The sequence below is a fragment of the Xyrauchen texanus genome, chromosome 8 (genome assembly GCF_025860055.1).
Source record: "Xyrauchen texanus isolate HMW12.3.18 chromosome 8, RBS_HiC_50CHRs, whole genome shotgun sequence".
Lineage (NCBI taxonomy): Eukaryota > Metazoa > Chordata > Actinopteri > Cypriniformes > Catostomidae > Xyrauchen > Xyrauchen texanus.
In genome coordinates this window covers 27,621,832-27,648,427 of record NC_068283.1, presented here as the reverse complement: position 1 = coordinate 27,648,427, position 26,596 = coordinate 27,621,832, and the positions used below count along the sequence as shown (strand labels likewise).

The window sequence follows — 26,596 nt, the reverse complement described above, 5'->3', positions numbered from 1 at the left end:
GTGGTATTTTTCTCTCCCCTCCTCCACTGTAATTGGACGGCGGTGTTGAAAGTGACAGAGATGAGCACTGCATTTTACCACTTGTAAAAACTGCTATGATAATATATTTTCACGTGTACAGTTATATTTGACCATGCTCCACACTGCAGCTAGCAATTTGCATAAATACATTTGACTGAATAAGATGAAATCAAATATCCTCACCTTTGCTGGTTAATGTTTTGGAAAGCAGTGTCACTAAACGATGAGTAGAAACACTTAAACAGGCGCACTCTGGTGCGAATCTTCGCTTTGACGACAACTGAATGCTGTTTGCATGCGCCGCTGAGTGTTGTTAAACTCGCCGCTTATTGTTTTTTAATTCACCGCTGAGTTTCTCAAAGGGAGTGTTCTAATGATCAGACTGCGAGGTAATTATATCCAAATTACACAGAGAGCCAGATTAAAATTATTCGCGGGTCATCAATTAAATAGACCTGCAGTGAATACTTGATGTTTTCAAGAAAATTCAAGGAAGTATTCTTGGATTAATGTGCGTTTATTTTTTTGGTTGCTACTGGGTGTATATGACTATTTCTGTTCTTGACCTCACTCTTTGACCCTTTTGTTTTACTGCAAAATCCAATTTCAGGCCTCAGTGGCCCCCACTCATCCCAAATACTGTTCAAATTAAAGCAGTCACACTTTTAAGCTGCTCACCAAAGAAGCACACTCACAGTGCTGTGGGACAGAGGGACCTGGCACATCAATCAGAGACACTGTCCCACTCATCCGATCACCCACCCCCTATCCCCGCGCCCACCACCGACCCTTGGCTTCTGACCTCTACCCTGTCAGCAACGGTGGGTGCTGTTGAGGGCAGATCACTGAGACAGGGGGCTAATTAGGTCAGATTGTGGTGAGCTGTGCATTACAGCTGAAATTGGAAACACATGCTGCACCCAACTCTCACTAGAAAGAGAGAGAGTGAACACCAAGAGAGAGGCAATGGTGGTAATGGTGGTGAGGAAAAGGGGGGTAATGCAAGGTTTAGGGCGTTGGGGTTCATGAAGAGTGAGGAGCAAAGGACAAGGAGATCTGAGGACCTTTAAAAATAGAGAGGAATGGATTTAATAAATGAATAGCGTTGCTTTGAGGGGAAAAAAAAAAAAGAGTATTCCGTAATTAACAATAAGTCTATCCTCAGGCACAGGAGAGCACTGTGTGTGTGAGACTGACGAATCTGTGGACAGTGTACTAGTCTCCTTGACAGCTCCGCTATTTTCAATAATTGCTATAATGCTATAATGGCTTGTACCAGATTGTAATTGCTTTGATTTTTGAGGTTTGAGGTGGGATATCCATTGCAATGGAAATATAACTGATGTGCGGACATGCTATGTGCAGGGGACGCAAAGAAAACAAAACACGTCATCCAAGTATAATGATCACTGACAAGTCGAAAGTTATGCTTTTAAGATTACGGTAACTTTGTTGTGTGTTTTCGCAGAAAGTATCACATAATAAGGATCCTCTCGTATCTGTGGGATGGTTTTGGCATCTGAAAGATGTGTTATTTAGTCAGAAACACTTATTTATGACTCAGTCTGTGTGACGTGCGGTGTGGTCCTTGTGTGAAGACTTGCTCTGGATTGGTGTTTGGGGTGTAGAGTGGTAAAAATCTTTGACAAAAAACAAGTAATGCTGGTTCACACTTGATAAGGCTTTTTGCTTCTGTTTGGGCAGAAAAAACTCTACCTTCAATGACAAGGTGTGTTGTGGTATATATGTGTGTGCACGTGTTTTGCCATTTGAATGCTATCGTGTGAAAAGAACTTTTGTACCTCGGTTTGAGTTTGTCCCTTCATTCCTTCTCTACCTTTGTTAATCTGTCATCTCTCTCAATACCTCAGTGACTAGTCTTTCTCTCTCAATCATTCTCTCTGTTCCTTTCGCTCTTTCAAGCTCTCACCCCTTCAATCTCACCAATATGCCCTGGGGTTGAAATATCTAAGTACATACGAGACAAGTTCAGACAAAACCAGTGAGACAAAATAGTGTTAAGGAGGCAGAAAATGGGAGTGAATGACACTAAATGCCAAGTGGGAGGAACAGCATCAGGAGAGGACAGGAGCGAAGATATGAAGGGGCCGGACCGCATTTAAGACCTCAATGAGCTTTGTATAAGTGTGTGTTTGTGTGTGCGTGCTCACCTGCGTTATAAATATGAAGTTCCCCAATGGCTCCCCACTCCTCTTTTGAAAACCTCTTTTCTTGTACCCCTCTTGTTCTCTTATTCTCTCCCCCATCTCTCTCATCCCCTAACTCTTTCACGGACAGTCTCACAGGGGCAGGGTTGTAACACAACACGTCTCTCCTTTGTTTCCTTTCTTTTCCTTATCCTTTCATCTTTTTAAACTTTCTGGGGAAATGGGTTTTGGTGGGATGGAAATTTCAGATAGGTAAAAGAAGGGGAGAGCGAGAGAGATGGATAAAGAATGAGAGATCTTACATACCTCTCCTGCAATAAAAACGAATGGCTGGTTGGCAGTCGATGCTGTAAAAAATCTCCAGAGGAAATTGATTTAACAAATTGCCCCCTAATTCAAGAGTTGGTCCAAAAAAAAATCCAGCCCTTGAGACCTAAAACCCCTCAAACTGATAGAATTTTTTGGATAAAACTCTATGGAAATAAAAAAGGTGTGCGATGTTCTTGCTCGGGGTGATTAATATGAGCTTATGCCAAATCAACAGAGAATAAATCAATCCACCTTATCCATTAGATTTTCACAATTAGTGGTTTTCTACTCTCTTTTTTTTTTGTTTTATCATGAGTTGAGAACTCTACACCCACAGCCAGCATATGGTCCTCATCCTTTTTTTTTCATCCACCATAATGTCTTCTTTCACTCTGTCCATTCCTCTTCTTCTAAACCAGCCCTCTTTCACTCCCAATTGGCTCTTGTCCCCTCACCGCCTTCCATGAAGATACCATAATGCACAACTCCGACTTTCTCTTCGCTAGAGGTTTTCCTGCATCCACTTAAATAACCATTTGAACTTCGATTTCAGATTTAAAGAGTCTAAAACGGTCAAATGTAGCTCGAGTCGGCGATTTGAGCGTCTGGAAAAGCTGGACTCATGCTCATACACGCATGTGTGTATTATTGCTCGGATAATGCTAATTAAACACAGTTCTTCAGAATCGCACTTTAAGTCAGAGGTGAGAAGAAAAGGTGCATTAACAGCCGATAACTTCTCTGTCATGTGGAAATAGATCTATTGGACCTACCCAAAGTGGACTTTGGCGGTGATATTGGAGACTATTTGAAGCGAGCGTCGTTGAGGTGCATTGAAAGTTCGCTCGTTTTTGGGTGAGCTTCGCGGACTGTGGTAATCAATGTGGTGTTCGCCGAAAATACGTGTGGCCCGAAACTCACCTAAACGGTAGGTGCCTTTCCTTCAAGTATATTAAAAAAAGATTGTGTCGTTTACTATTAAAAGTTTTATGCCGATAGCATCTGACGTGGCGTACTGACGGATGCAGTTTCTCTCTCTCTCCCCCCGATTTTGTAACAGGTAAATTTAACGCGAGACAGGTGTTGATCACACACGTTGACAGTCTGAATTCAAACTATCTCGAGAAGCGCTTCGCTCAGGCCTTATGGCTTTGAAACTGGTGAAAACTTTGGTTAAATAGCAAAAGACTTGATTTCATACATTTTTCAAAGACCGTTCCAACCAATGTAACGCACGCTTTATCTTTGGAGAACATCTTGTAGACACCCTTTGAGATCTCTGGGAAACTTACTCCTACAAGAATCTAGACACTGTTAATTGTTCCTTCAGTAACCTAATCATTATAAAGGAAAAGCCTTCGAGGCTTTTGAAATGTATCTTGAAATTCCTTGAGAATGTTACTAGGATATTTGAGGCTGCTATGAATGGTGTCTGGAGGACCTCCAGATGGTTCCGCCGGTTTCAGCTGAGGAACCCCCAAATGGTGCCTCGAGTATCTTATCATTTTTACAGTGTAAAAGTTATAGCATCGAAGCGAGTGTCACTAAAGGTGTTGTCCAGGGTTGTTCTTTTAGCATTCATCATTATTTTTCATCTTTATTTATGTCTGCATACCCCCCATAACTTAATATGGAATACATTGTAATATATTTTAAATGCATGGGTTATTTGCTTTGTCTTGCAACTCTGACAAAAGAGGTTTTCATTTCAGTACTGGATGATTGAGGGCTTATTTAACTGAGAAAGAGGTGTGTTTTGTTTGTGGTGTTGTGTGAACTCTTACCTGAGAATGGCTTGTTGAATCATACATTCAACTATTATTGAAGTTAGTCTATGGAGGAAGTATACACAAAGGGATGTAGAGACCTACATGCAAGAGAAGTAGCTCGGTGTTAATGTGTTTACCATAGCCACTGAAGCAATAATTAACACATTTACACATCCTGTCATTTACCTGTCCAACTAACCTATAAAAACAGAAGAAGAAAAAACAAGCGTACACAACCTTTGTTTATAAAATGACAAACCTTGTAACTATTTTGCCTCTCTTGTAAATACCATATGTGGAATGTAAGGTATTAAAGAGACCCAAACATGATAACTGTCATCATTTACTCTCAAAACTTGTATTTCTTCTGTGGAGCACAAATGAGATGTTAGGTAGTATGTTAGTCTCAGTCACCATTCACTTTCATTGCACCTTTTTTCCATGCAATGTAAGTGAATGGTGTCTGAGGCTGTCATGCTACCTAACATCTCATTTATTCTCCACAGAAGAAATACAAGTTTTGAGAGTAAATGGTGACAGTTTTTATGTTTGTTTGAACTATCCCTTTAATACCTTACTTTCCACACATGATATTTACAAGGGAGACAAAATAATAGAAGACAGAAAAGTTATATGGGTTTGGAACAACATGAGGGAGAGTAAATTATGACAGACAACATTTCCCTTTAAGAACTTAAAGAAACAGATGAGAATGTTGAGTTCTGAAATTAGCTGTGAACTCAATTGTTGCAACAAGTATATTATCCATACAGGATTTGAAGCAGACTAAAAGTATTTTTTCTCAGACAGAAAGAAGAAAAGTGCAGATGGAGAACATCGGAAAGTGTTTGGGAAAAGTGGAATGTGTAGCTGAGTTTGTGGTAGCCATTTGATGTGGTCGGATACTGATTTATCAACAGTGTTACAGCACTACTTCTAACTCATCAGAAACACCTGTGCACATAAGTGTAGATTGTTCAGTGTTTGGAAGGGAGTCCCCACCAGTAACGCATTTCTTTTTAAATCAGTGTTAAAAGGAATTTACTATCAGATTGTTCAAATTAAACCCACAACACTGCCTGTACAGTATGCTGAATTTTTTTAAACAAATATTTAAAGAGACAACAAGTCATTTATGAGAAAGAGAAGGGTCAGTGATAAAGGTAAAATTCTATCTTCACTGTCTTTCAAGAAAATAAGTCAAGAAGGAATGTAAGCAGCATCCTTCTATGAAAAATGACTATTGTTTTTCACAGTTTTACAATTTCTCCCCAATTTGGAATGCCCAATTCCCACTGCTAAGTAGGTCTTTGTGGTGGCACGGTTACCTCAATCCGGGTTGCTGAGGACAAGTTTCAGTTGCCACTGCTTCTGAGACAGTCGATCCGTGCATCTTATCATGTGGCTCACTGTGCATGACACCGCGGAGACTCACAGCATGTGGAGGCTCATGCTACTGTCCACGATCCACACACAACTTACCTTGCGCCCCCTTGAGAGCGAGAACCATTAATCGTGACCATGAGGAGGTTACCCCATGTGACTCTACCATCCCTAGCAACTGGGTCAATTTGGTTGCTTAGGAGACCTGGCTGGAGTCACTCAGCATGCCCTGGATTCAAACTCGCGACTCCAGTGGTGGACTCCTTGTTTTTCACTATTATTAAAGGGATCATCATATCAAAATTTTATTATCATTTCTTTCCCTGATTTACATTTCTAATGTTAGTAAAATGTTTGCACTAAAGACTTAGAAGGTACAATGTAGTTTTATAGGACCATTTTCTACCCTCTCTGACCCTTAAGCCCAAAGTAGACTTTGGTTTTGACATCGAACACAGTGTGTACAGTCGAACGCATACCCTTGCAAAGTATACTCCATTTACTTTGCGCTCATAGACAGGCTGTTAGCGCATGTGCACTACGGCTGCAATGAGATACTGGACTATTACTCTTCAAGAGTTTAGACCCATAAAGATATCTTTATATTCCTTCAGACTCGAGTTACACAAATGCAGGTATCTCCTGACCTCACACGTTCTTGAAGTGCAACATCCACTGTTGTCGTTTCCATGTCTTTTGTTGTTTAGCAACAATTACATCTTCTAGCACTTCATTGTGACAGCAACAGCTCAACGGTGAGTGTTGCCACCTTGTGGACCCACTAATTAGTGCAAATAATTCCAGGCGCATACGCATTCGGTGCATTCAGAGTACATGCTGTTAGAAATCTGGCTGTAGGTGTTCAGTGCTCAAGTGCTCTGCAGATTTTCTCGACAGGCGGATGCGGTCCTCGTCTGTGCGCATCATCTGCGTATGGGCCTGCCACTGACTGTACTAAAAGAGTATCAGAAAGCAGCTGTAATGGGCATGTGTCGAACATGTTCATATTCGATTGCAGTCAGGGTAGTGTACTTTGGAAAGCAACATGCGGGCACCGTGAAATTGTTTGTGAAATGAGCAACAACACTTACTCACAATTTTCAGGTTTGCTGTCAGGTTCATTATAGTTGGTGCAGCCACATCATTCAATAACAGCCTTTTTGCAAGGCCTGTATTATATTGTGCAAGTTAACTAAGCAATCCATGCTGAAACGTGCCCCAAAACTGTTGAAGTCAGACTGACGTGAACAGGAAGCTTGTAAAAAGTGAACTTAAGCCATACTTTCCTAACATTAGAATCCTTTGAAAGGATACTTTAATTGATAGTTACAAATTGGAATAACAGTATTGACATTCTCCATATTTCTTTACTGTGACAAGGCAGGCCAAATTGCACAAACCCAAATATTGAGTGTATTTACATGTACATTAGTACGCTAATAACAATCAAAAATCAGCTTATTCCTAATGCAAAAAAAAAACATCAATACATGCAACGCAAAATTAGTGTAATGGGCAAAAAATTGTTTTTTGCTTGAGTAAAGCCAATTTAGGAAAGCTTATTAAGTTATAGTATGTCAGTTTACATTGAACTTATTTATTAAAAAAAACATGTGAAATTATACTTTTCATGATATGACCCTTTTAACATTAACTTTTACCTGTCATCTATGTTATTTTTATTTACTTTCGTATTTTTTGTGACTTTTATAGGAGAGATTCGACAGTGAGGTGCGTCGGATGCTTATGGCAGAGTGTATAGGGTGAGTGGGATGAAATTCCAAAATCATCAGACATGTCAAGGCTCAACAGGGGGATTGTAGAATGTCTATAATGACTCATGCTTTTGTTCAGATTGGAGAGGATATGCTGTATAATCAGGGTTGGGAGTGTTACTTTTGAAATGTGTTCCACTACAGATTACAGAATACATGCTGAATAATGTAATTTGTAACTTATTCCATTAGATTACTCAAGATCAGTAACATATTCTAAATACTTTGGATTACTTCTTCAGCACTGGTAGATTTTTTCACTTGTTTTGACTATAAAAAATTGTAAGACAAAATACACGTTAAAAATACATTCTCTGAAAAACCTAAATATCTTATGCAGTGTTGTTTCTAAAACAAGATTAATCAAATGGATCTTGTTTTAAGGATTTTTTGATATTTTTACAGGAAAACTTTTTATATCAAGAATTTGCCCTTATATCAAATGTCTTACTAGAAAAAAGAAATTATGATCCAACTTGAATTTTCTTGATAAAAAATATGATTATCCCTGGTAACATGTGCATGTAAAATGGATAGAAATAGCATTTTAGCTTGACGTAAATCTGACAATTTACACAAGTTTTATTTCTATTTCCTCTGCTCCAAACTTACTTCAAACTTACTTCTCTGTCTGCTCGTATGAATGTAACGCATAAGTGTTTCACCGCTGTTCAAATGCACTTTGGATCGCATCATTTATATGTATAAATGTTTTTTCATCTGAAAGGACTAGATATTAAATGAAACAAATTACAATAAAATGCAAAGTAATCTCTTCAGTAATCAAAATACTTTTTGAATGTAACTGTATTCTAATGACCAATTATTTAAATTGTAACTGTAGTGGAATACAGTTACTTATATTTTGTATTTTAAATGCGTAATCCCGTTATATGTATTCTGTTACTCCCCAACACTGTGTATAATAAAAGCCATACATCTGCAATAATTGATTTGACAGGCAAGTTTTGTGACGGCGTTAAACAGTTAATCTTATAAAGAAGTTATTTATAAAACAGGCTTAAGTTTTTCAGTGGTGTGGAGCTAAGAATCGCACATGGTGGGAGAGCCCAGAGTTTTTGTCTAAGATGGCTTTTGTCTGAAAGATCATAGATTACACTTGTCATGTGAGTGGGAGTAGCGGGTTCAGATTAAAGAGACGTGTGTGCGTGGGTTCCCTTGAGGTAGGGCTGTAGAGTTAGAGTGTATAAGATCAGGTGAAAACACGTGGGTTCATCGTGTTTGTGTTGAGGATCTTGAAGTTTGTTTGTGTGATCTTGGATATAGAGAGCTCATTTTTGAGTGGGTGCTATAGCGAGTGTGTAAGGTAAGGAGAGAGAGTGCAGGGCCGCTCGATGGGTCTGGATGGTAGAGTTTGTGACGCATGCCATTGCTGCAAATGGAACGTGGTAGTGAAGTGCTTCTGCATGTCGCCCAGCGACTACCGAAATGTGTTCTGCACATGTGTGTGCTTGTGCCAGCCCCACTGCTTGTGTTCGCACTCCAAAGCAAACATGCACATTAACCGACAAGTCTTCCTTTGAAAGAGCACATATACACATGTACTACACCCTTTTAACTTAAGTGTGTACACACACATACTGCCTTCAACCACAACAATGCCTGCTTGCTTTTATTTGAACTCATTAGTCTTAGCTGATTTCAGCTTATTTTAGCTGATTAAAGAAGGTCTTCAATCCTGACTACCTGAAAAGCCTAAAACCGCTCTAAAACCAGCCAAAAATCCCACCTGCAGACTGGGAGACCAACAAGGATCCATCTTTCCATCTTTTTTTATGATAATTTTTTTTTTAAATAGCATGTATGCACTGTATTTGTTGTATATCTACTTTTAACTTTCCCATGATTTTTAGGTATATGTATATATTTCATAGTTTTTGAAAATCTATTTAAAGAAATTCCATGCGGTGCATTTGTCAAGAAAAAGACTTTTTGAGACTTTTATTTAAAAAGTGTTCATGGACCAGAAGTGACATCATACAGCAGCATGCAAATGACCTTTTTTATAAGTCATTACCACTCTTTAAAATTAGGAAAATATTTACTTTTTAAATTGCTGGTGTGTTGTTCACAAAATTGACCATCATGTGGAATGACCTGAAAATTACACTGAATGCACACACACACACACACACACACACACACATTGTCGGAATAACACTTGTTTTGCCTAGGTGGTCAATTCTTTTGAATTTATATTTGAAAAAAAAAAAAAACTTGCATACTTAAGTTCACTCAACTCGGTGTTCATATTGACTGAACTTAACTATTTAAGTTAAGATAACTAGATGCAAGTAGACTTAACTCAGATTTGCGATTTAAATGTTGTTTCAACTTAACAATTTTAGTTCAAAATTGGAATAACAGAGCTCAAATAAAGAAGATAAGCAATTCTTGGTCAATCATTGAATAAACTTAATTCACCAATGAAATGCATACCTGTACTTCAGTTGCACATGCACAGGGAGAACTGAAATAAAGTCCAACTTGACCAAAGGGGACACAGATCACCCTAATAGTGACATCACATGAAAAAATATTTGCAACAAAACGACATGAGTAATACTAAAAGAAAGCAAAAACATCTGCAAATTCTTAATAACAACTATTTAAATGTCCCCATAAGTTCCCTTAACATCATTTAATAATTCAAAGAGAATGGGTATTCCCCAATTTTGGAATATTTCAATTTTGTACTCAATATTTTGAGTTATTTACACTTAAAATCTATAGTTTTGTAAATATAAATAAGTACATTTATATTTAAGTTATGTTTAATTAAGACAACTTTTGGATTTTTCCAGTAATGACAACGTTAGGGTTTAAAGTGTGCGACCATTGCTGAACATGGTCCATGATGGATATACAGGTATGTCTGGTTTTCAACTTTCTATACTTCCACTCCTTTATCTGTCAACAACATGCATGGATTTAGTGCCACATTTATTTATATATTGGCATTTCTCAGTTTACGAGTGCATAAAATATGATTCTACCTACATCATGTGTACGTGTGAAAGAACACCTGACTGTAAAAATATCTGCGAACATGCCTGTAAAATGTATTATGAGAACATGCAGTTTCTGCCTCCAAGCACTGTAAAAAAAATTGTATTTGCATACAGGTATCATAACGAACATAAACGATAAAGCTGTGCACATAGCACACCTGCTTTGATGATCAATGTAAACAGGAAGTATATACGTACTTATACACAGTGCTGAATTCTCAATCACATTTTATAAAACGTTTTATAAAAGCTAGCACGAGATCTTGCTGACAAGACGATAGTCATCACTGCTGGAATCGCCATTGAGAAAGAGATCCTTATGGATTAAAAAAAACACGAGATGTCCTGCTTGACCGTGTGATTGCTTAATTTATTAAACAGGAAAGGAGAACTGAACTCACTTCAAGTAAATTGGTAAGTGCTTTTTGCATTGTTATAGAAAACTGATGTTGCTAAGTGTAGATTAGGCTGTTTGAACATTCAGTGTTAGATCAAGTTTTCAGAAGTAGTGCTGCTGCTTTCCATTCAACTCGGAAAGTTGGATTTTAAAAATTCCTACTAGGAAAGGTGCAATGACATGCATCTTGAAGTCAGAATTACAACTTGTAGGCTCGTGCAGAAATTCTCAACTCCGATTTAGCCGAGATGAAGGGGCATGATGTCACAAACATGTCGACACTCAGGGAGATATACAAAGTAGGTGATAAACATTCACTTTATTAAATAATATTGATAAATGAGTTTGTTTCCACATTACATGATATTAAAGCTTGTTTAACAAACATCTGCAGAAACAGGTGTATAACACATTATAATCTCTTTTGATAATCGTACACCTGAAGTACAAATGCTAGCGCTGCAGCATTGTTTATCAGTTGGGTTGCTAGGAGACATCTCTAATGAGAGTCAAACCTCTGCTAAGCGTGATAGTGGAGTGTTGGAAAACGGGAGTGTTGCAGTTCTGAATATCGGGGATTGAATTGCATTCATCTTCAGAGATATTAAGTAGGAATATCCCACATCCAACTTGAATGGAACGCAGCATAACCGTGTACCCTGACGAAACGAAATGTATTGCAAGCAACATTTAAATAGCAAATATTATTAGATATTATAGACTACTTGGTAGATTCTTTGAAAAATTATGATTTTTGAATGTCTGTTCGGGAGACGTTCATTTCACAAAACAGTCATGCTGCATTTCAAATTGGGTTTGTTTGAGCATTAAGTGTCGTTTCAAGTTCTGGCTTTCATGCGTGGACGTGTTTTTAAAATGTCGATTGGTATTACTAGCTGTGACATAATTAAAGATGCCCAAAGGCATAGGGTGTCTTATTCATTGTGAAACTGTATTTTCTTAGTGGCATGAATCACACTGAAGGCCTTGACTGTAAATGCACGGCCCGCCACTGCTTATACTTATGGTTTAGTGGCATTCTTTCCCTGCATATGTCCGCAGGCTCAATTGTGTACTGTGTGCTTGTTGGTGTTCGTTTGGCTTGAGTGTTATTAGAAAACGGTGTCCGGGGCGAGGCAGTGTTATTACGAGTGTGGGATTTTTCCTACACTTTAGCCTTCTCTCTCCCTATGAGCCTAATGATTATCTCCCCTCAAACAACCAGTCGTTTATTCTGTGTACATTGGTTTACTCAGCCCCTTTCTCGAAGGATCCTTCTCGCTTGAAGCCACATCACTGACATTCTGAGCATTCTTCTTTTCTTGAACTCTCCTGCTCTGTAAGTGCCTCTCCTTTCCTCATCACTCAGCACAACAACAACAGGACTGATGAGGGATTTACACCTTGCCTTAATGTTGGACAATTTGACTATACACTTTCTTTTAGTTTTGTCGACCAGATGACTACAATCCACGTCCGTTTAGTCACACTAAATGTGACATGGTCAAATTGTCCAATGTGGTAAATCCCTCTTCAGTCCTGTTGTTGTTGTGCTGAGTGATGAAGAAAGGAGAGGCACTTGCACTTTTTTTGGCCAGAAAAGTGTGCTTTTGCTGACAATCTTTAAAAAAATTGGTTTGATATTTTTTTGATATCATGCAGTATCCATATATTTTTATTTTTCAAATATTTTTTGGACCACTGTATGTGCAATACTCAATTGTACAGTTTGACGAAAATCTATTATACCAGAGACTGAGCTCACATTGGTCAGTTTGTGTTTGGGGGTTTTGCTTCCACCTGGTGGTTAACTGTGTTTGCTCATTGAATGCTGAAAGTAAAAGGAAGAGAGGAAAATGTATCATCCATCAGTGTAGTTTTACTCTAGCCCAACTAAATAAACACATAACTCACTACCACCGGGCTAGTTACCACTCCAATGACTGTCTTAGAGAGAAGACTGCTGAACTCTGCTGTTCCTGTCAATAAATTACCCAAATCTCTGAAGTATTCCCACTATTGCTGAGAGTCATGTTACACAAGTGTGTGAATGTGGCCCATCAGGTCAAACATATGGAAAAAGGATACAGGAAAACTAACACAAATTGTTTTTTTTTAAATGAAAATGCTGTCTTCATTTACTCAACCTCATGTTGTTCCAAAACCGTATGACTTACTTTCTTCTGTGGAACATAAAATAAGATATTAAGCAGACTTTTCAAGTTTCCAAATTAAGACCAAATCAGAGCATTCATTTGAAGCCTAATGAATCTTTGGCCTCTGAATTAGAATTTATTCTTTGGCTCTCCCACCAACAGTAAAGCTGCATCTTTCTGTTTCCCTCAGTCATGCTCGTGTCGTTTTAACTTGTAAACTGTGAGATTTCAACCTTTTCTACACACAAGTTATTTGTGGCTTCATGTTAAAATAGGCCAGCATCAGACCAACATTGTTAGTGGCTTTATTTCAAATTGAGCTTTGCCAGACATTGGCTAGCCAGTGATCTCACGTCTGTGCCGACCAACCAGAGCCGGCGATCTTGAAGCATGTTTGCGGTTGCACTCTCCCTGTACTCAGAGACATGATTCTGCTGCTTGCAATTTTGCATCTTTTTCCACTGGCACATGCCAAAGCAGTAAATCTATAGTTTAATAGTTTTAGGCTTATTGTACCTTATTTTTATGAGATGGCATTCAGCCCATTCTGAATGCAGTTCATTGTGTAATCTTAAAGGGAAAGTTCACACAGACATAAAAATTTATTTTTAGTCATAATTTACTCACTTTCATGTTGTTTCAAACCCTGAACGATATTTGTCTTCCATGGAACATGAAAAATGTTTGTTAGCCTTAGTGACCAAACAAACCCCCCCAAAAAATAGAAAGTAAATTGTGACGAGTCAGAAATGAATGGGGGCTCGGAGCAAAAGTGCCTCTAAAATTGACAAAAATGCCTTTTGAAATTCAAAATGTGGCAAAATGAATACATTTTGAAGTATTTTATTTATATTATTACATTGATTTTATACTTCAAATCCTACATAATTATTCAGATTGAGAATAGAGTTTGATGCATTTATTAATTGTAAGTATTTAAATTAATGGACGACATATTGTGTTTTATATGGTTAGAAAAACATGCCCCTGAAAAATCAACCATAAGGGGCAAATATTGCCACAAAGTTAAAAAGTCATTTTTATGACACTGATTGTGACTGAGGCAAACTTTCTCCCTAAAATCCCCTTTTGTATCCCACCTACCAAAAAAATGAAAAAAGGGTTTTAACAACATAAGAGTGAGTTAATTATGACAGGGTTTTAAATTTTTGGATGAACTAACCATTTTTATTTTTATCAATTTCTTTGTAGTTGATACGTCTTGGGAGTGATGCACTGGCTTCCCCTGGTTGCCATGGTGATCGCCTCGGCCCTGCCTTTCCCTCAAAGTCATGTCCCCAGGCTTGTTGCCGCGACGATAGAGCCTGGCAGAAACAACAGCAGCATGCCGGTCAACTCGCCAGTAGACAATAGCTCCCATGAAGCTACTTTACACAACAACAGCAAAACCAACAATTTGAACTTCAGCAGACATGACAACGCTCCTCATAGAACAATTAATACACATGAGCAGAGCAAAGTAATGGACAGCACATTTACAAATGAGGAGAACCAAATATCCAAGGATGAAGCAAATCAAGAAAATAATTTACTAGAACACATATTTTACAATAGCACAAAAAAGCAGGACCACACCGGTGGAGGTAGGACTACCAGAGAAGATGCCTCCAGGTCACATGATCACAAGGAATACAAATCACAAAAAAATGCCAGCCGAGATCGTTCCCACAACAATAATATTCTCAAATACTATCAACTTAGCCAGTTTCTCGAAGAAAGCAGTACTAAGCCAGAGAACTCTCTTAAAGATGACAGGAACACCAGAAGTATGCTGAAAGATGAGGTTCTTGATGGTTCTAAGATGACAAAAATATCTCTGGAGACATTTCCCATCCAGGAAGTTTCGCAATCGGATGGTGGCAGCAATGGAGGAACGCTGGCAGAGCAAGATCGAGTAAAGACAATGAAGTTGCTAGAGGAAGGGCTAAAAGCCAAACTGGGCTTTGGGCTGGATGACGTAGGCCTACGGGAAGATGATCAGATGCTTTTACTGGACGCCCATCCCCGGGTTCTCTTCTCCCCTGCCCTTTCCCCACCCAAACACCCACCTTTGCTCTTAATGCTAGAGTTGGGCTTGATGGGTGATGATGTAGAGGAAAACCACTTGATGGACTTAACCCCATCCAAACAGGGAGGTGACCGAGAGACGTACAGGAACTTACTGTTAGGTCTCTCTGATTCTGATGGTCTCTCTTCTTCATTCACATTCTCCAATGACCCAAACACACTAGTCCGCCACAAGCGACAAATTGGCCACGGCGCACAAGGCCGCGAACGTTCAGTATGCGAGGCCGAAAACGTGTGGGTGACGGATAAGAAGTCCGCAATAGATCTCCGGAGCAAAACGGTCACGGTGCTGCCAGAGGTCCAAACCCAGACGGGCCCGCTAAAGCAGTACTTCTATGAAACGAGGTGCCGTAAGCCATCTCAGCAGGGTACAGGGGAAGGGCAAGGGGTGGAGGGGGCCAGCTGCTTGGGGGTGGATAAGAGACACTGGATGAGTAAGTGTGAAACCAAGCAGTCGTTTGTGCGCGCGCTTACCTCTGATGACAATAAGAGAATAGGCTGGAGGTGGATCCGTATTGACTCATCCTGTGTGTGTGTGCTGCTCACTAGAGGAACATACAACACAGAGAGGGGAAGGCAGCGAGAAGAGAAAAGGTACAGATAATCTCGACTGTCAGTTCTGTTCCTCCAGTGCACATATCAGTCTGTCCACTATGAGGGGAATTCCTTTTCCAGATGTTCCTGCATATCACTCTACAAAAACATATCACTGTACCCCAATGTCCCATTGAGGGATTGTTAACACAAAAATGATGTTTTGTCACTTGAATGCCATATGACTTTTCATATGCACAAAAGGAGATGTTTAGGAAATATCCACAGGCTATTCTTAACTTTATAATGAAAGAGAATGGTGTTCCACACTGTCAAACTCCAAAAAGGCCAAAACATACCATAAAAGTAGCGCAAAATTGTGCACTGCATTCTAGATCTTCTAAAGCTATTTTCTAGTGTACACTTTCTCTTCCATCTTAAGTTCTCCTGGAGCATTTATCATGGCTCATTTTAAGTTTGCTGTCATCCATCTGGTCTACTGTGTATCTACCATCCCTAAGTAGGCCAGTTTGCTAACTGTATACTCACCCAAACAAGGAAACCTCAATGATTAATGTCAGAATGATTGAGTTAAAAAAAAAAAAAATTCTGATGCTGTGTTACAGTGCAGTTGTTTTATTGTATCTATAGTATACAGACAATAAGTTATTTCTTTTTAGGTAGTATCTAAGCATAAGTACTTGATATTAATATATTTCTTTATAAATGTACAATTTGTGAAACATACATAAATGCAAGTATGCATTCCTGTATATGTGTATTTATAAGAACAACAATTTGAGGACTTGTTATTGGCCAGCATAATTTTTTATTTTAGATGAAGGCTTTCTCATATCCCTCTGGATGTGTGATCTTCGAGTACCTGCCACACATGGATTCAGTATCGTTTGCATCTTAGAATTATTGTTCACCATTGGACAGTTCCTACTGACGACTGACATTACGCACACAAACGGTATAGTACAAATATACTGTACAAAATGGGATGACAAGAGCTTTTGTCAGTATACCTGTTCACTGTATGAAGAAAGTTATGGAGTTCAGCTGTAAGTGGGTTTGATGTCATTTTTTATATTGAGTCATTGTAATTAAGTATTACTTGTAATCTTTGTAAAGTAGATACTTTTGTATATGAAAATAAAACCTTTTAAAGGTAGTTCTATTTTTTGTTAATAAAAAAGCAACAACAGAGGATGTCTATAGTCTCAATGGAGATTAATGTTACAGTTTTGACAATTTACAGGCACATTTTCACATTTCTCGAATCCTCATAGAAACACACTTTCATTCTGCTACATACATCGATGCATCAGTAGAAATGATTGCCCAAATTCAAACACAAATTAGCATCTCAAAATCATGAGCACACTGAAATCTTTAGTACCATCAGGAACACTTTATTTTATTTAGATTTTCATCATTATCATCATCATCATAATCGTTGTTTATTTTGCAGACATAATTTTCAGTTTGATTCACTGTCATCCTCATCAACAGTAATGGTTTGTTTTTAAATCATAACACAATTGTTTTTGTTGTCAAAATGTACACATATAAGTAGCATATTTTAATGACCATGTCTTCAATATTTCATATTTACCCTTTAAACTAGATCAAATTAAATTACAGTCAGAATTAAGTATTAAATTAACATGTACATACAGTTATTCAATACATACATACAGAAAATAAATATAGTTATCATAAAAAATGAAAATGCACACATTTTACAAATTGTTCCCCAAGCTCTTGAACTCATATATTAAATGTACACATAGTTTTTAGTTTCACGTCATATTGTCTTTTTCCCCTAAAAGTTTTAGTTTGTTGTCATCTTGGTTGTTTGACATGCATCGCAACACATAAGCTAAACAATTTCTTTCTCTTCTTTTTCCCTGCCCCTTCCTCCCCCTCCCTTTTTTCCTCCTTGATACAGTTTTCTGTTATGGCTTGCGTTGTTAGATTGATTCTGTCCATCAGGACGCTCGTTTCTGCTGGTCACTTGCTTTGCCCGCAAGCATCTTCACTCTCTGTATCTCCTCGTGCTTCTGGTCTATCTGCCACCAGCTTCCTTCACTGGTGGACATTTTTGCTGACTCTCTTCCCACACACTTTGTCTTTGATAGAAATTTTTTAAATAAAAAACAAAACACCTAGTATTAATTGAGCAAGAATTTTGCTCTTTGTTTTACAGGAAGCTTTCACTGCAGTCTTTCTCAGGAGTTTCCTCTTCTGCTCGCTCTCTTGATTGTGAAAAAACTACAGTGAACTCTTGCAAGCTTTCTTCAGAACACCTCACGCATCCTGGCCCTTCAGAATGTGCTATTCCGTACACATCCAGTGAACCCTTAGACACTGCTTTCTGTATGTAAACATCCCTGAAGTCCAGGTCTGAGTGTGAACGCCACTGCCACAAACATATTTTCTACTCAATGACTCAAGAGGCTAATTCTAGGCAGTCAATGAAACTCATTCTGAGGAACTAGGGCTGTAGGCAGCTCCATTGAAACAAAAGACGGAAAGATGAGAGAGTCCATCTACAAATGTCCCATCAGCACAGACAGAGGAAGTGAGAAGAGAAAATGACAGAAAGAAAGATCAAACAGTCATCCGATTTCTTACCACACTCTTTGTGTCATACATTCTTCATGTCTTTTTTTTCTTCACTCTCTTTCTTCTCCATCCCTCTTTTCTTCTCCTTTTCTGTTATTGCAGAATGGTCAGACCAGTAGAGTTATATTTATAAATGTATATATTCATTGCTTTTTTTTTTTTTCGCTTATCCCCCCTCCTCCCCTTGAATGAAATGTAAAGCCGATTCCAGCTCCCTGACAATAGCGCCTCCTGTGGACAAGAGAAAGTATTGTAGTGCAGTGTGAGGGATTGCGTGACCTGAAGTTAAACCACAGTGAAGTAGCTGAAGTAATAATGACTCACATGCCCAAAAAAAACCCAATGCACATCAGGAATCACAATAAAAACATAAGAAACAACATCCAAAAAAAGTTTAACGACGCAAACATATACAGGGCATACAGAATTTGAAGGAACGGCCTACTCCATTACAGCCCTCTAAGAAAACCCAACATTACAACATTACGCTGGTAAATAAGCGGAAGGAAAATTAAGATGAGTTTGGTTATTTCCATGTGTAGCTACAGGTAGCTAGTCATTTCTAGACCAACATGGAAAATGCACCTGCAGAATTCTGCAGCTTTCCACAGGATTGAAACGCATGTAATTTATACATTTCTACAAATCCCGCCCCTTTATTATTATTTTTTTCTTCTTCTAATTTTATGATTCTTTTGGCTACAAAATAGGGCTGCAGCGCTCTCAGGTCCGTTAAGCACATTTTACCATGTTTAAATCCATTCCATGAAATTCAACAGATTTTCCCTCAACACAAGAAATAAAGAAGTCTGCAGATTCCATTGGAGCCTATAATCATTGCTCACCTTTGCAGTCCTTCAGCAGGAGTAGGTCCTCACTGAGCCAGACTCTGCCCTTGGCGATGCTGAAGATACAGAGACAGACAAGTAAAGAGATTTATTTCTAAACAGAATTAGCAAAGTCAACAGGGCCTATGTTTCAGCTTTCACTCCTTAACCACTTTTGGCTACACACCTTTATAAGGAATATTGCGGAATTCAAATTATGTCAGTTACCCTCATTTAAAGATATATAAACTGTTGTGGAATGATTTAATATATGTGTGAATTCTGCTTACATTTGTGTTGCATTATATATGTTGTTGTGCTATATTCCATGTACACAATATATAAAACAGTAACTATAACTGCAAACTTAACTGTAATTAAAACTATCTCAACATACTGCAGTTGTATCTGCTTGTGTGCGTCATAACAATGTGATAAAATCCAAGGATCGGAAACACTAGACGGAATCCTCCAAAATTAGGTACAAAAGAAAAAGCTCACCATCGCTCTGGACCTTCCTAAGGGTGACTGAGGGCGTAGAGATGGCTGAGGCACGGAAGTTAGCAGGTAGGGTCTCTGAGGAATCAGAGGTCACCCCCCTCAGGTCCTTCTCCCGGAACATCTTCCTCCAGGACGGAGAGCGGGTGAACGTCTTAGTGCCGTCCTAGAGGATGTGACAACGAAAAAGAAAGACATCAACAACAGCTGAGGAGTGGAACTTGCATGATTTACAATATCAAACAGGGTTAATCTGTGTCAAGTAAGGTACCTCAGATGGGAATTATTATCAAGTAATTTATATCTCCCATGTCCTTTCAATACAAATTCTATAAGCTACTATAAGCTTGAGTGTCTCATTCTGTGCGTGCTCAAGCTCCACAATGAAAAGTTACAGTGTTAAAGAAGCTTAACCCCACTAAGGACATTAGCAGAAATGAATGGCACTATACTAATGTGTGTGTTTTAGTCATGGGAGGCAAGGGATGATTATTTAACATCCAGCTGCGTTCATGTCCCAAGACGCTCACCTCGTCTGGCCTCCTCTCTGTTCCCATGGCAATGAGAGAGTTATATTCTTTCTCCAGAAGTTGTCGTGCCTGGATGTGGAATAAACAAACCTCAGATGTCATCAACTCCAACCAGTCATTACTTTGAGATTAGATTAATCGAATGATTCCGACCTGCTCTACCACCTGAGCCAGGTACATTGGTGGGATCTCCAATTTTATGGTTCTAGGGTTTACGGATTTAAATTGGATATGATGACGTTAAACAAATTTAATTAACCTCAAAAGGTCATATTCAATTTGGAAGCCCTTAAAATATGTATGTTATGTGTGAGCAACATAAATATATATTTTCCTCTTGTTGTTACTAGATGTATGTTTATGTGATTCTGCTCTGTACCTGTGTGTTCTGGTTGGGTATTTGAAGGAGCAGGGCGAGGTCAGTATAATCAAAGGTGTCGTCCAGGGCGAGCAGGGCTCCATGCACTCCACTCTCTGTCAGGTTATCTGCATACTCCTTCAGGCCGATGGACTGCACCCAGCACATCACACGTTCGTTTGACCACACCATCACATCTAGAGAGGAAGCACACCCAGAACACAGTTCAAACACCAGGGCTGTACTTCAAGAATAGAATTCCACTGATCATTATCACAGGATATTGAGATGCGATGCCTCTGGATTTCATTTTATCTTTCAGTTGCACTTGATCTTGCAGTTTGACTCTAATGGCCAGTGCATGGCCACATTTGGACACGTGTTTTTTGTTTGAAAGTCTTTGTCTCTGCTTTCCATTTCCAGTGGATTCCATTTCTAATCTGTTGACTCAGCTTCTCAAACCTCAATTTCAAAAGAAATGTACATGTAGGAATGCAATTACAGCCAATTGAATTTCCACACCTTATGATCAAGTCATTTCCATGACTTATCCATGACTTTTCCATTACTTTTCCATTACTTTTCCATTACTTTTCCATTTGTGCATGCTTTCAAAGGATTTAAAAAATAATTACACTCACATGGAGTAACTTCTAGCCGACAAAATGTTTTACAGCTGAACATAGCTAGAAAAAATTATATTGACTATAGAAATGTCCATGACTTTTCCATGACTTTTAAGGATTAATAGATTTCCTTGGCTTTTCCAGGTTTTCCATGACTGTGGGAACCCTGCCCACAATAGTATATGGGGTTGTCATCAACAGTATGTATCAATCATTCTCTATGAGCAAATGTGGCTGTTCCAATAAGAATTATGTCGATAAAATAACACTAAAGCAGAGGTTTTCAAACTAGGACCCCAAAACACTGCGAGACAAAAATAGAACCAGTAAGTGTGATATTATAAAGACAACATATTGTCAACACAATTAGATAATTGGCTTTTATTTTGTCATTATGTAACACTTTACAAAAAGATTGCATTTGTTACCATTGGTTATGCATTAGGTATCATGAACTAACAATGAACAATATTTTTAAACAGCATTTATTAATTTTGGTTCATGTTAAATGATAAAAACACAACTGTTCATTGCATGGTATTTATTATTGCATTAACTAATGCTAAAATATGAAACTTAAAATTTTAAAAATGTATTAATAATTATTTAAATTAACATTAGCCAAGATTAACAAATGCAGCAAAAGTATTGTTAGTTGGATTTTTCTTTTTTTAAAGTGTACAAAATGCTCACAGACTTTTTGAATTGCTTTCTTTCAATAGCCAAATCCATTGAAAAGTTCTATCCATTTTTCTCCATAAAATAAACAGTTACCAGGGGATAACCAGGTTTTTGTTATGGGTCGGAATGTAGACTATCAATGGGAGCACATCTGCTTGATGTTATCTCTTACCTTTTTACTTTATCACTATAAATCAAGTTGGAATGTTTGTCTGACTGCACTTGTTTCTACAGTACCTGGCCCAATGTAAACACACTTTAGGTAAATACTGTATTTTGTACTGCACACAACAGTGTCACTGAACTACAGTGCAGAGAGCTGTGAGCAGGAAAAGCTGTTCACTCATGCTTAATATAGTCTAAAATGGCATGAAAGCATCTGTGTTGCTATGCGATGAATAAGTTCTACATCAGTGAAGACATCTGTTTCTAATCAAGGTACTGAATCTGGCGCTAACTGCACCTTTAAAACAACTCACTGGACTGCGTGATTGATAATGTGATCTGTGCATTGTGGCCTCTTTGATCAGATCCTCAAAAAAAGTGAAATCTCTATTGTGCCGTTGAATCCTGTGCATAATGGAAGGCTGGGCCATACAACAGTTTTCAGATGTCATTGCTGCTAATGTGCTGTATGTTATTATTAACAAATGGACTCTGTGTAAACACCCTTCCTTTCTCTCTGCCATTTTCTGGTGTTTTGGTGAACTGCACATTCCTTTTGTGACTGTTTTAGTTTTTCTCCCTTACACAGTGTGCTTATGAGACAGCTTTGCTGCATGATTGATGGTCTGAAGCAAAAGATTGAAGTGATAAAATTCAAATACAACTTGGAAAGTCACCAGAAAATGAGAAAGTCCTAAAATCCCTCATACAAAGACCAGTTTAGACCAACATGAATTTCCATGCAGTTCTAGGCTGTTAGTGCTGGTTGTAGTGACTGGTAGAGAATGGCACTAACAACAACAAAGTTCTGATAAATGCACTTTAAGCATGGTGAAGATTTCTTGGTCACCAAGAAAGTCTTGCTTGTTAAAAAAGTTAGAAAAGTCTGTTGGTGACACTAGCAGACAGCCACACTGGACTTTTCAGCAGGGATAAGACCTTTGAAAGAACATTTTTTGAGAGGCAATGTTGACCATCTAGTTCATGAGAGGAATACGACAGTGATGAATAGCATCCTTATCACAGGAACAAGGATGAGAGAAAGATGAAGGAACATATAGAAGAACCTTTATTTTGGTGCTGGCTCTCGTCTCTCCTCCTCTCCAGCTCCTTGCGGTCATAGTTGAGGCGCTTCAGGCACATGATGCCATAGTGCAGACTCACCCTGGGGGAGGTCAAAAGGTCACAAGCAGAGAGGTCACAGGGCTATCTAAATTCATTAGGCCACTCCACCCTAACACAAAGTGTTACAAGAGCTGACCCCAGGCATGTAAGAGATTGAGACACACACCTGCACAACGAGAACACTTATTGATTAGCATACGATAGAATGAGCAGGAATGTTGGGAAACAAAGGAAACACTGTTAGCAGAATAAGACTGTATAAACAAGCCAGAAATGTGCTAGTGATTAGAAGTCCGTTTCGTTTTGTGAATTGATCCATTTGAATGGGTCAAAAACTGATTACCTGATTTGAGTCATAACGGGAAAGTATTCACAGAAGTGCATACATGTTTTCTTATTACTTTTTAGTTAAATAAATGTTAGTTAAATACAGCTGATTTTCACTATATTTTCAAATAAATTACAAAGATTGTTTCCATTATACTCCCTTACAGCAGAGTGATTTACAAATATTTTGCGGATTTCAACTGAATCATAAAAAAAAAAAATTCTAAGTACAATTAGGCTATGTTCACACAGGCAGACAAAAAAATCAGATTTTTTGGCATATCTAACTCAAATCCGTTTTGGTTTTTGTACAGTAAAATCGCTTTTTTACATGCTTGATCCAAAACACATTTGTAGGTTTATGTCTTGTGGCTATACTTCTGAAACAATAAGTATTTTAACGTTAAAAAATTGGTCCCCATTCACTTCCATTGTGAGTGCCAAGATTTTGCCTTTTTTTTTTAAGAAAAAGTAGGGGCAAGTCAAAATAAATTTTTGTGGTAATCAATATTGTAACACAAATGCTGTTGATTTAGCTTAACGTGTATTGAACCCGAAATATTCCTTTAATGCATCTTAGTCTGAACGATCAGATCAGATTTAATGTGTTTTTTAATCATTACTTACAGTGTTGCCGATTTAGCGACTTTTCAGACCCATTTAGCAACTTTTTTTCTAAAAAGCACCTAGCAACTTTTTGGACAAATCTTAGCAACTTTCCGTAGAAGAGTCGCCAGTACTGCCGTACATTCAGTTCACCGCACGGCAGCTGACACATGTGCAAACTGAATTGTCAAGGAACAATCAAAAATCTGCATGGTTTGCTCCTCCTTTGTTTTAATTTAAACGGTTTAATTTGACCATTATTTTTCTTGCATATCACTCACTGTTACACAGACAGAGGCTGTGCGCTTGCCGTTGTCTTTAACTGATGTTATAAAATCAGGATTTTAGCAGTGCAGAGCAGCAACTTGGAAATTGCTTGGAAGTGACTACTTGTTAACATGTAGTCTTAATGGGTGGCATTTCAGTCACTATTTCATACTCGTTTCATATTTCATGACATCATGAATATGCTAATTAAAGCATGATGTCATCTAGTGACTTTTAGCAACATTTTAGCAGGCTTTAGCTACTTTTCATTGAAAGTAGTTGGCAACACTGATTCGTTGTGCGTGACAGGTTATTTCGTCAGATGTTGTGACAAGAAGACATACTGCGTTCCAAATCGCAAAAATTATGCTTTCTCAAAGCACCTTGAAGAGAAAACAATAATGATGGCCACACTGTATGATGGTGCCAAGAGCATTTTCAATAGAAAATGACTTAAAAAGTTCAGAATGATCGTTTTATTACACCTTTCAGCCCTCTGGCTGTTGAAGATAGAGCCTATGAGGGGTATAGTGCTCTGGGATGATCACTTATGAATGGAACACACCCATATGTCATGTACATGTGATAGGGCAGCCACAGCAGTGCAAACCTCTTTTAAAATAATATGGACATTGGCTTTCCCACCCAAAGAGATGTGCAGCATTGCTGTAACACACACCAGCTGTGAGCCACCACAACGCGATAAGGTATTGAATGTCCTTCATTACAGGATGGGGATCCTCTTCAAGAGTCTCAGTATCCAACCCATTAATACCTTAATATGGGATAAAAAAGCCTTCAATACGAGATGTTTCGCTGCCCGCTAAAATACAAGACAATACGCGTCCCATATGGGGCCATAATTTGGGCCGAAATATGGGACGTCTGGCTAAAATCTGGTGGCATCTAACACTGCATATGACAGCTCTCTCGTTTTTTTAAGCCGTTGTCTGTGACAAAAGTGTTAATATTGGGATACAGCTCACATGCAAAACATAAACAAAGGCAAAACATCCATTGCTAAACACTCACGGTGTGCAATGTGAACAAAGTCTTAGTTCACAAAATGGACATCATTAAAAACATTTAGCCTGAAAAGGCTTGTGATGTAAAAGAAAATACCTGTGGAAACTGTCCACCATTTTGAGCTGCCCACGTAGCTCTTTCTTGGTCAGATGGTCCAACATGCGAGCATCCACCAGTGACTCCATGAAGTAGCTTCTGTATTGGGGCAAACCCAGACTGGGTAGCCAGTCGTTGCCCACCCACTCATGGTTCATATCTCCATATGCCAGAATCTAGCAAGTGGGAAGCCACAAAACATTTCAAATATACTTTATATCACAGTTGTGTACCCATTCATTCCTAGCAATTTGCTTTTAATGCCCACAAATCCAAAAGACTTTCAGTCTATCAAAGAGTTTACAGCAATTAAAGGTGAAATGTGTTATTTCTTTAAAATTAAAATACTTTCTCCTATCCCAACTTAATGTGCAGATACAACTATAAGTAAGCCATTTGTAGGCTGTTTCAAAAATGTAAACACTATAGCTCTTTGCAACTTTAGGACAACATTACTCTGATTGTTTGAGCATCCCGACAAGCCTGGCACATCAACGTTGGCTAAAACATGTTTAGGGCAGGACTATCTAATTGTCCGACCAATGGCGAAATAGTCCTTATTTTTGCAATTTTGTTTGGTGACACTTTTGGTGCAGAAATTCCACACTTGACCTTTAAGTGATTAGCAAATATTTCTGTATTACCTACAATGTTCATTCAGTACATAAACAATTAGATGCAATGCTAATCAGTATTATTATACGTGCACTGATCAATGCTGATTGTATGCGATTTTGATTCAAATGCACACCTACTTTAAAGGTGCAGTATGTAAGATTTAGAAACCCTTAGTGACACCTGTGGCCACTGGCCAAGTGAACTGCAGCCAGCTACCTGTTGCTCGTGCTCACGCTTGTGCACACACTCTATAGCAATGCAAGCAAGCGAGCATCGACCAAAACAATGATGTAATGTACAAAGAGACTGAATGTGATTCACCGGCATCATGCTGACAGATGAGGTAGCATAATTAAAATAACACAGTTATGATTGTTTTACAACTAATTATATTTGACTAGTTGTTTTACAACTAATTATATTTGACTCTCCAGTTCTGGAACAGGGCTAAAACAAAGTGTGGATATAGGTCTGACTATGCAAGACTGTAGTTTGATCCGCTCCCTTCGCATCAATATCAGTCTACAGGATTTAATAGGCAACCTAGGAAGTCTGGGAAGGGCTCATTTTTTAAGTTGCG

General features: G+C 38.4%; 2 protein-coding genes across 6 annotated transcripts in view; one reads left to right on the top strand and one right to left on the bottom strand.

Moving 5' to 3' along the window:
* Window positions 1-3,001: 3,001 nt before the first annotated feature.
* Window positions 3,002-16,791, top strand: LOC127647348 (uncharacterized). 2 transcript variants are annotated; one of them, XM_052131537.1, is made up of 3 exons: window positions 3,002-3,426; window positions 7,364-7,413; window positions 14,223-16,791. In XM_052131537.1, the coding sequence occupies exon 3, from the start codon at window positions 14,242-14,244 to the stop codon at window positions 15,700-15,702; it is 1,461 nt and encodes a 486-aa protein (XP_051987497.1). In that variant the 5' UTR covers window positions 3,002-3,426; window positions 7,364-7,413; window positions 14,223-14,241; the 3' UTR covers window positions 15,703-16,791. The 2 variants fall into 2 exon arrangements, with proteins under 2 accessions (XP_051987497.1, XP_051987498.1); XM_052131538.1 differs by lacking the exon at window positions 7,364-7,413.
* A 252-nt stretch (window positions 16,792-17,043) lies between these two features.
* LOC127647339 (liprin-alpha-3-like) overlaps window positions 17,044-26,596 on the bottom strand; it is a 61,762-nt gene continuing 52,209 nt past the window's right edge. For all 4 annotated transcript variants that reach the window (XM_052131524.1, XM_052131525.1, XM_052131523.1 and 1 more), the window contains 7 exons: window positions 25,399-25,574; window positions 23,019-23,116; window positions 20,501-20,676; window positions 20,122-20,190; window positions 19,595-19,757; window positions 19,112-19,170; window positions 17,044-18,497 (listed from right to left, as the gene is read on the bottom strand). In XM_052131524.1, the coding sequence (XP_051987484.1) occupies window positions 19,124-19,170; window positions 19,595-19,757; window positions 20,122-20,190; window positions 20,501-20,676; window positions 23,019-23,116; window positions 25,399-25,574 (729 nt within the window). In that variant the 3' untranslated portion in view covers window positions 17,044-18,497; window positions 19,112-19,123. The remainder of the gene's footprint in view (window positions 18,498-19,111; window positions 19,171-19,594; window positions 19,758-20,121; window positions 20,191-20,500; window positions 20,677-23,018; window positions 23,117-25,398; window positions 25,575-26,596) is intronic.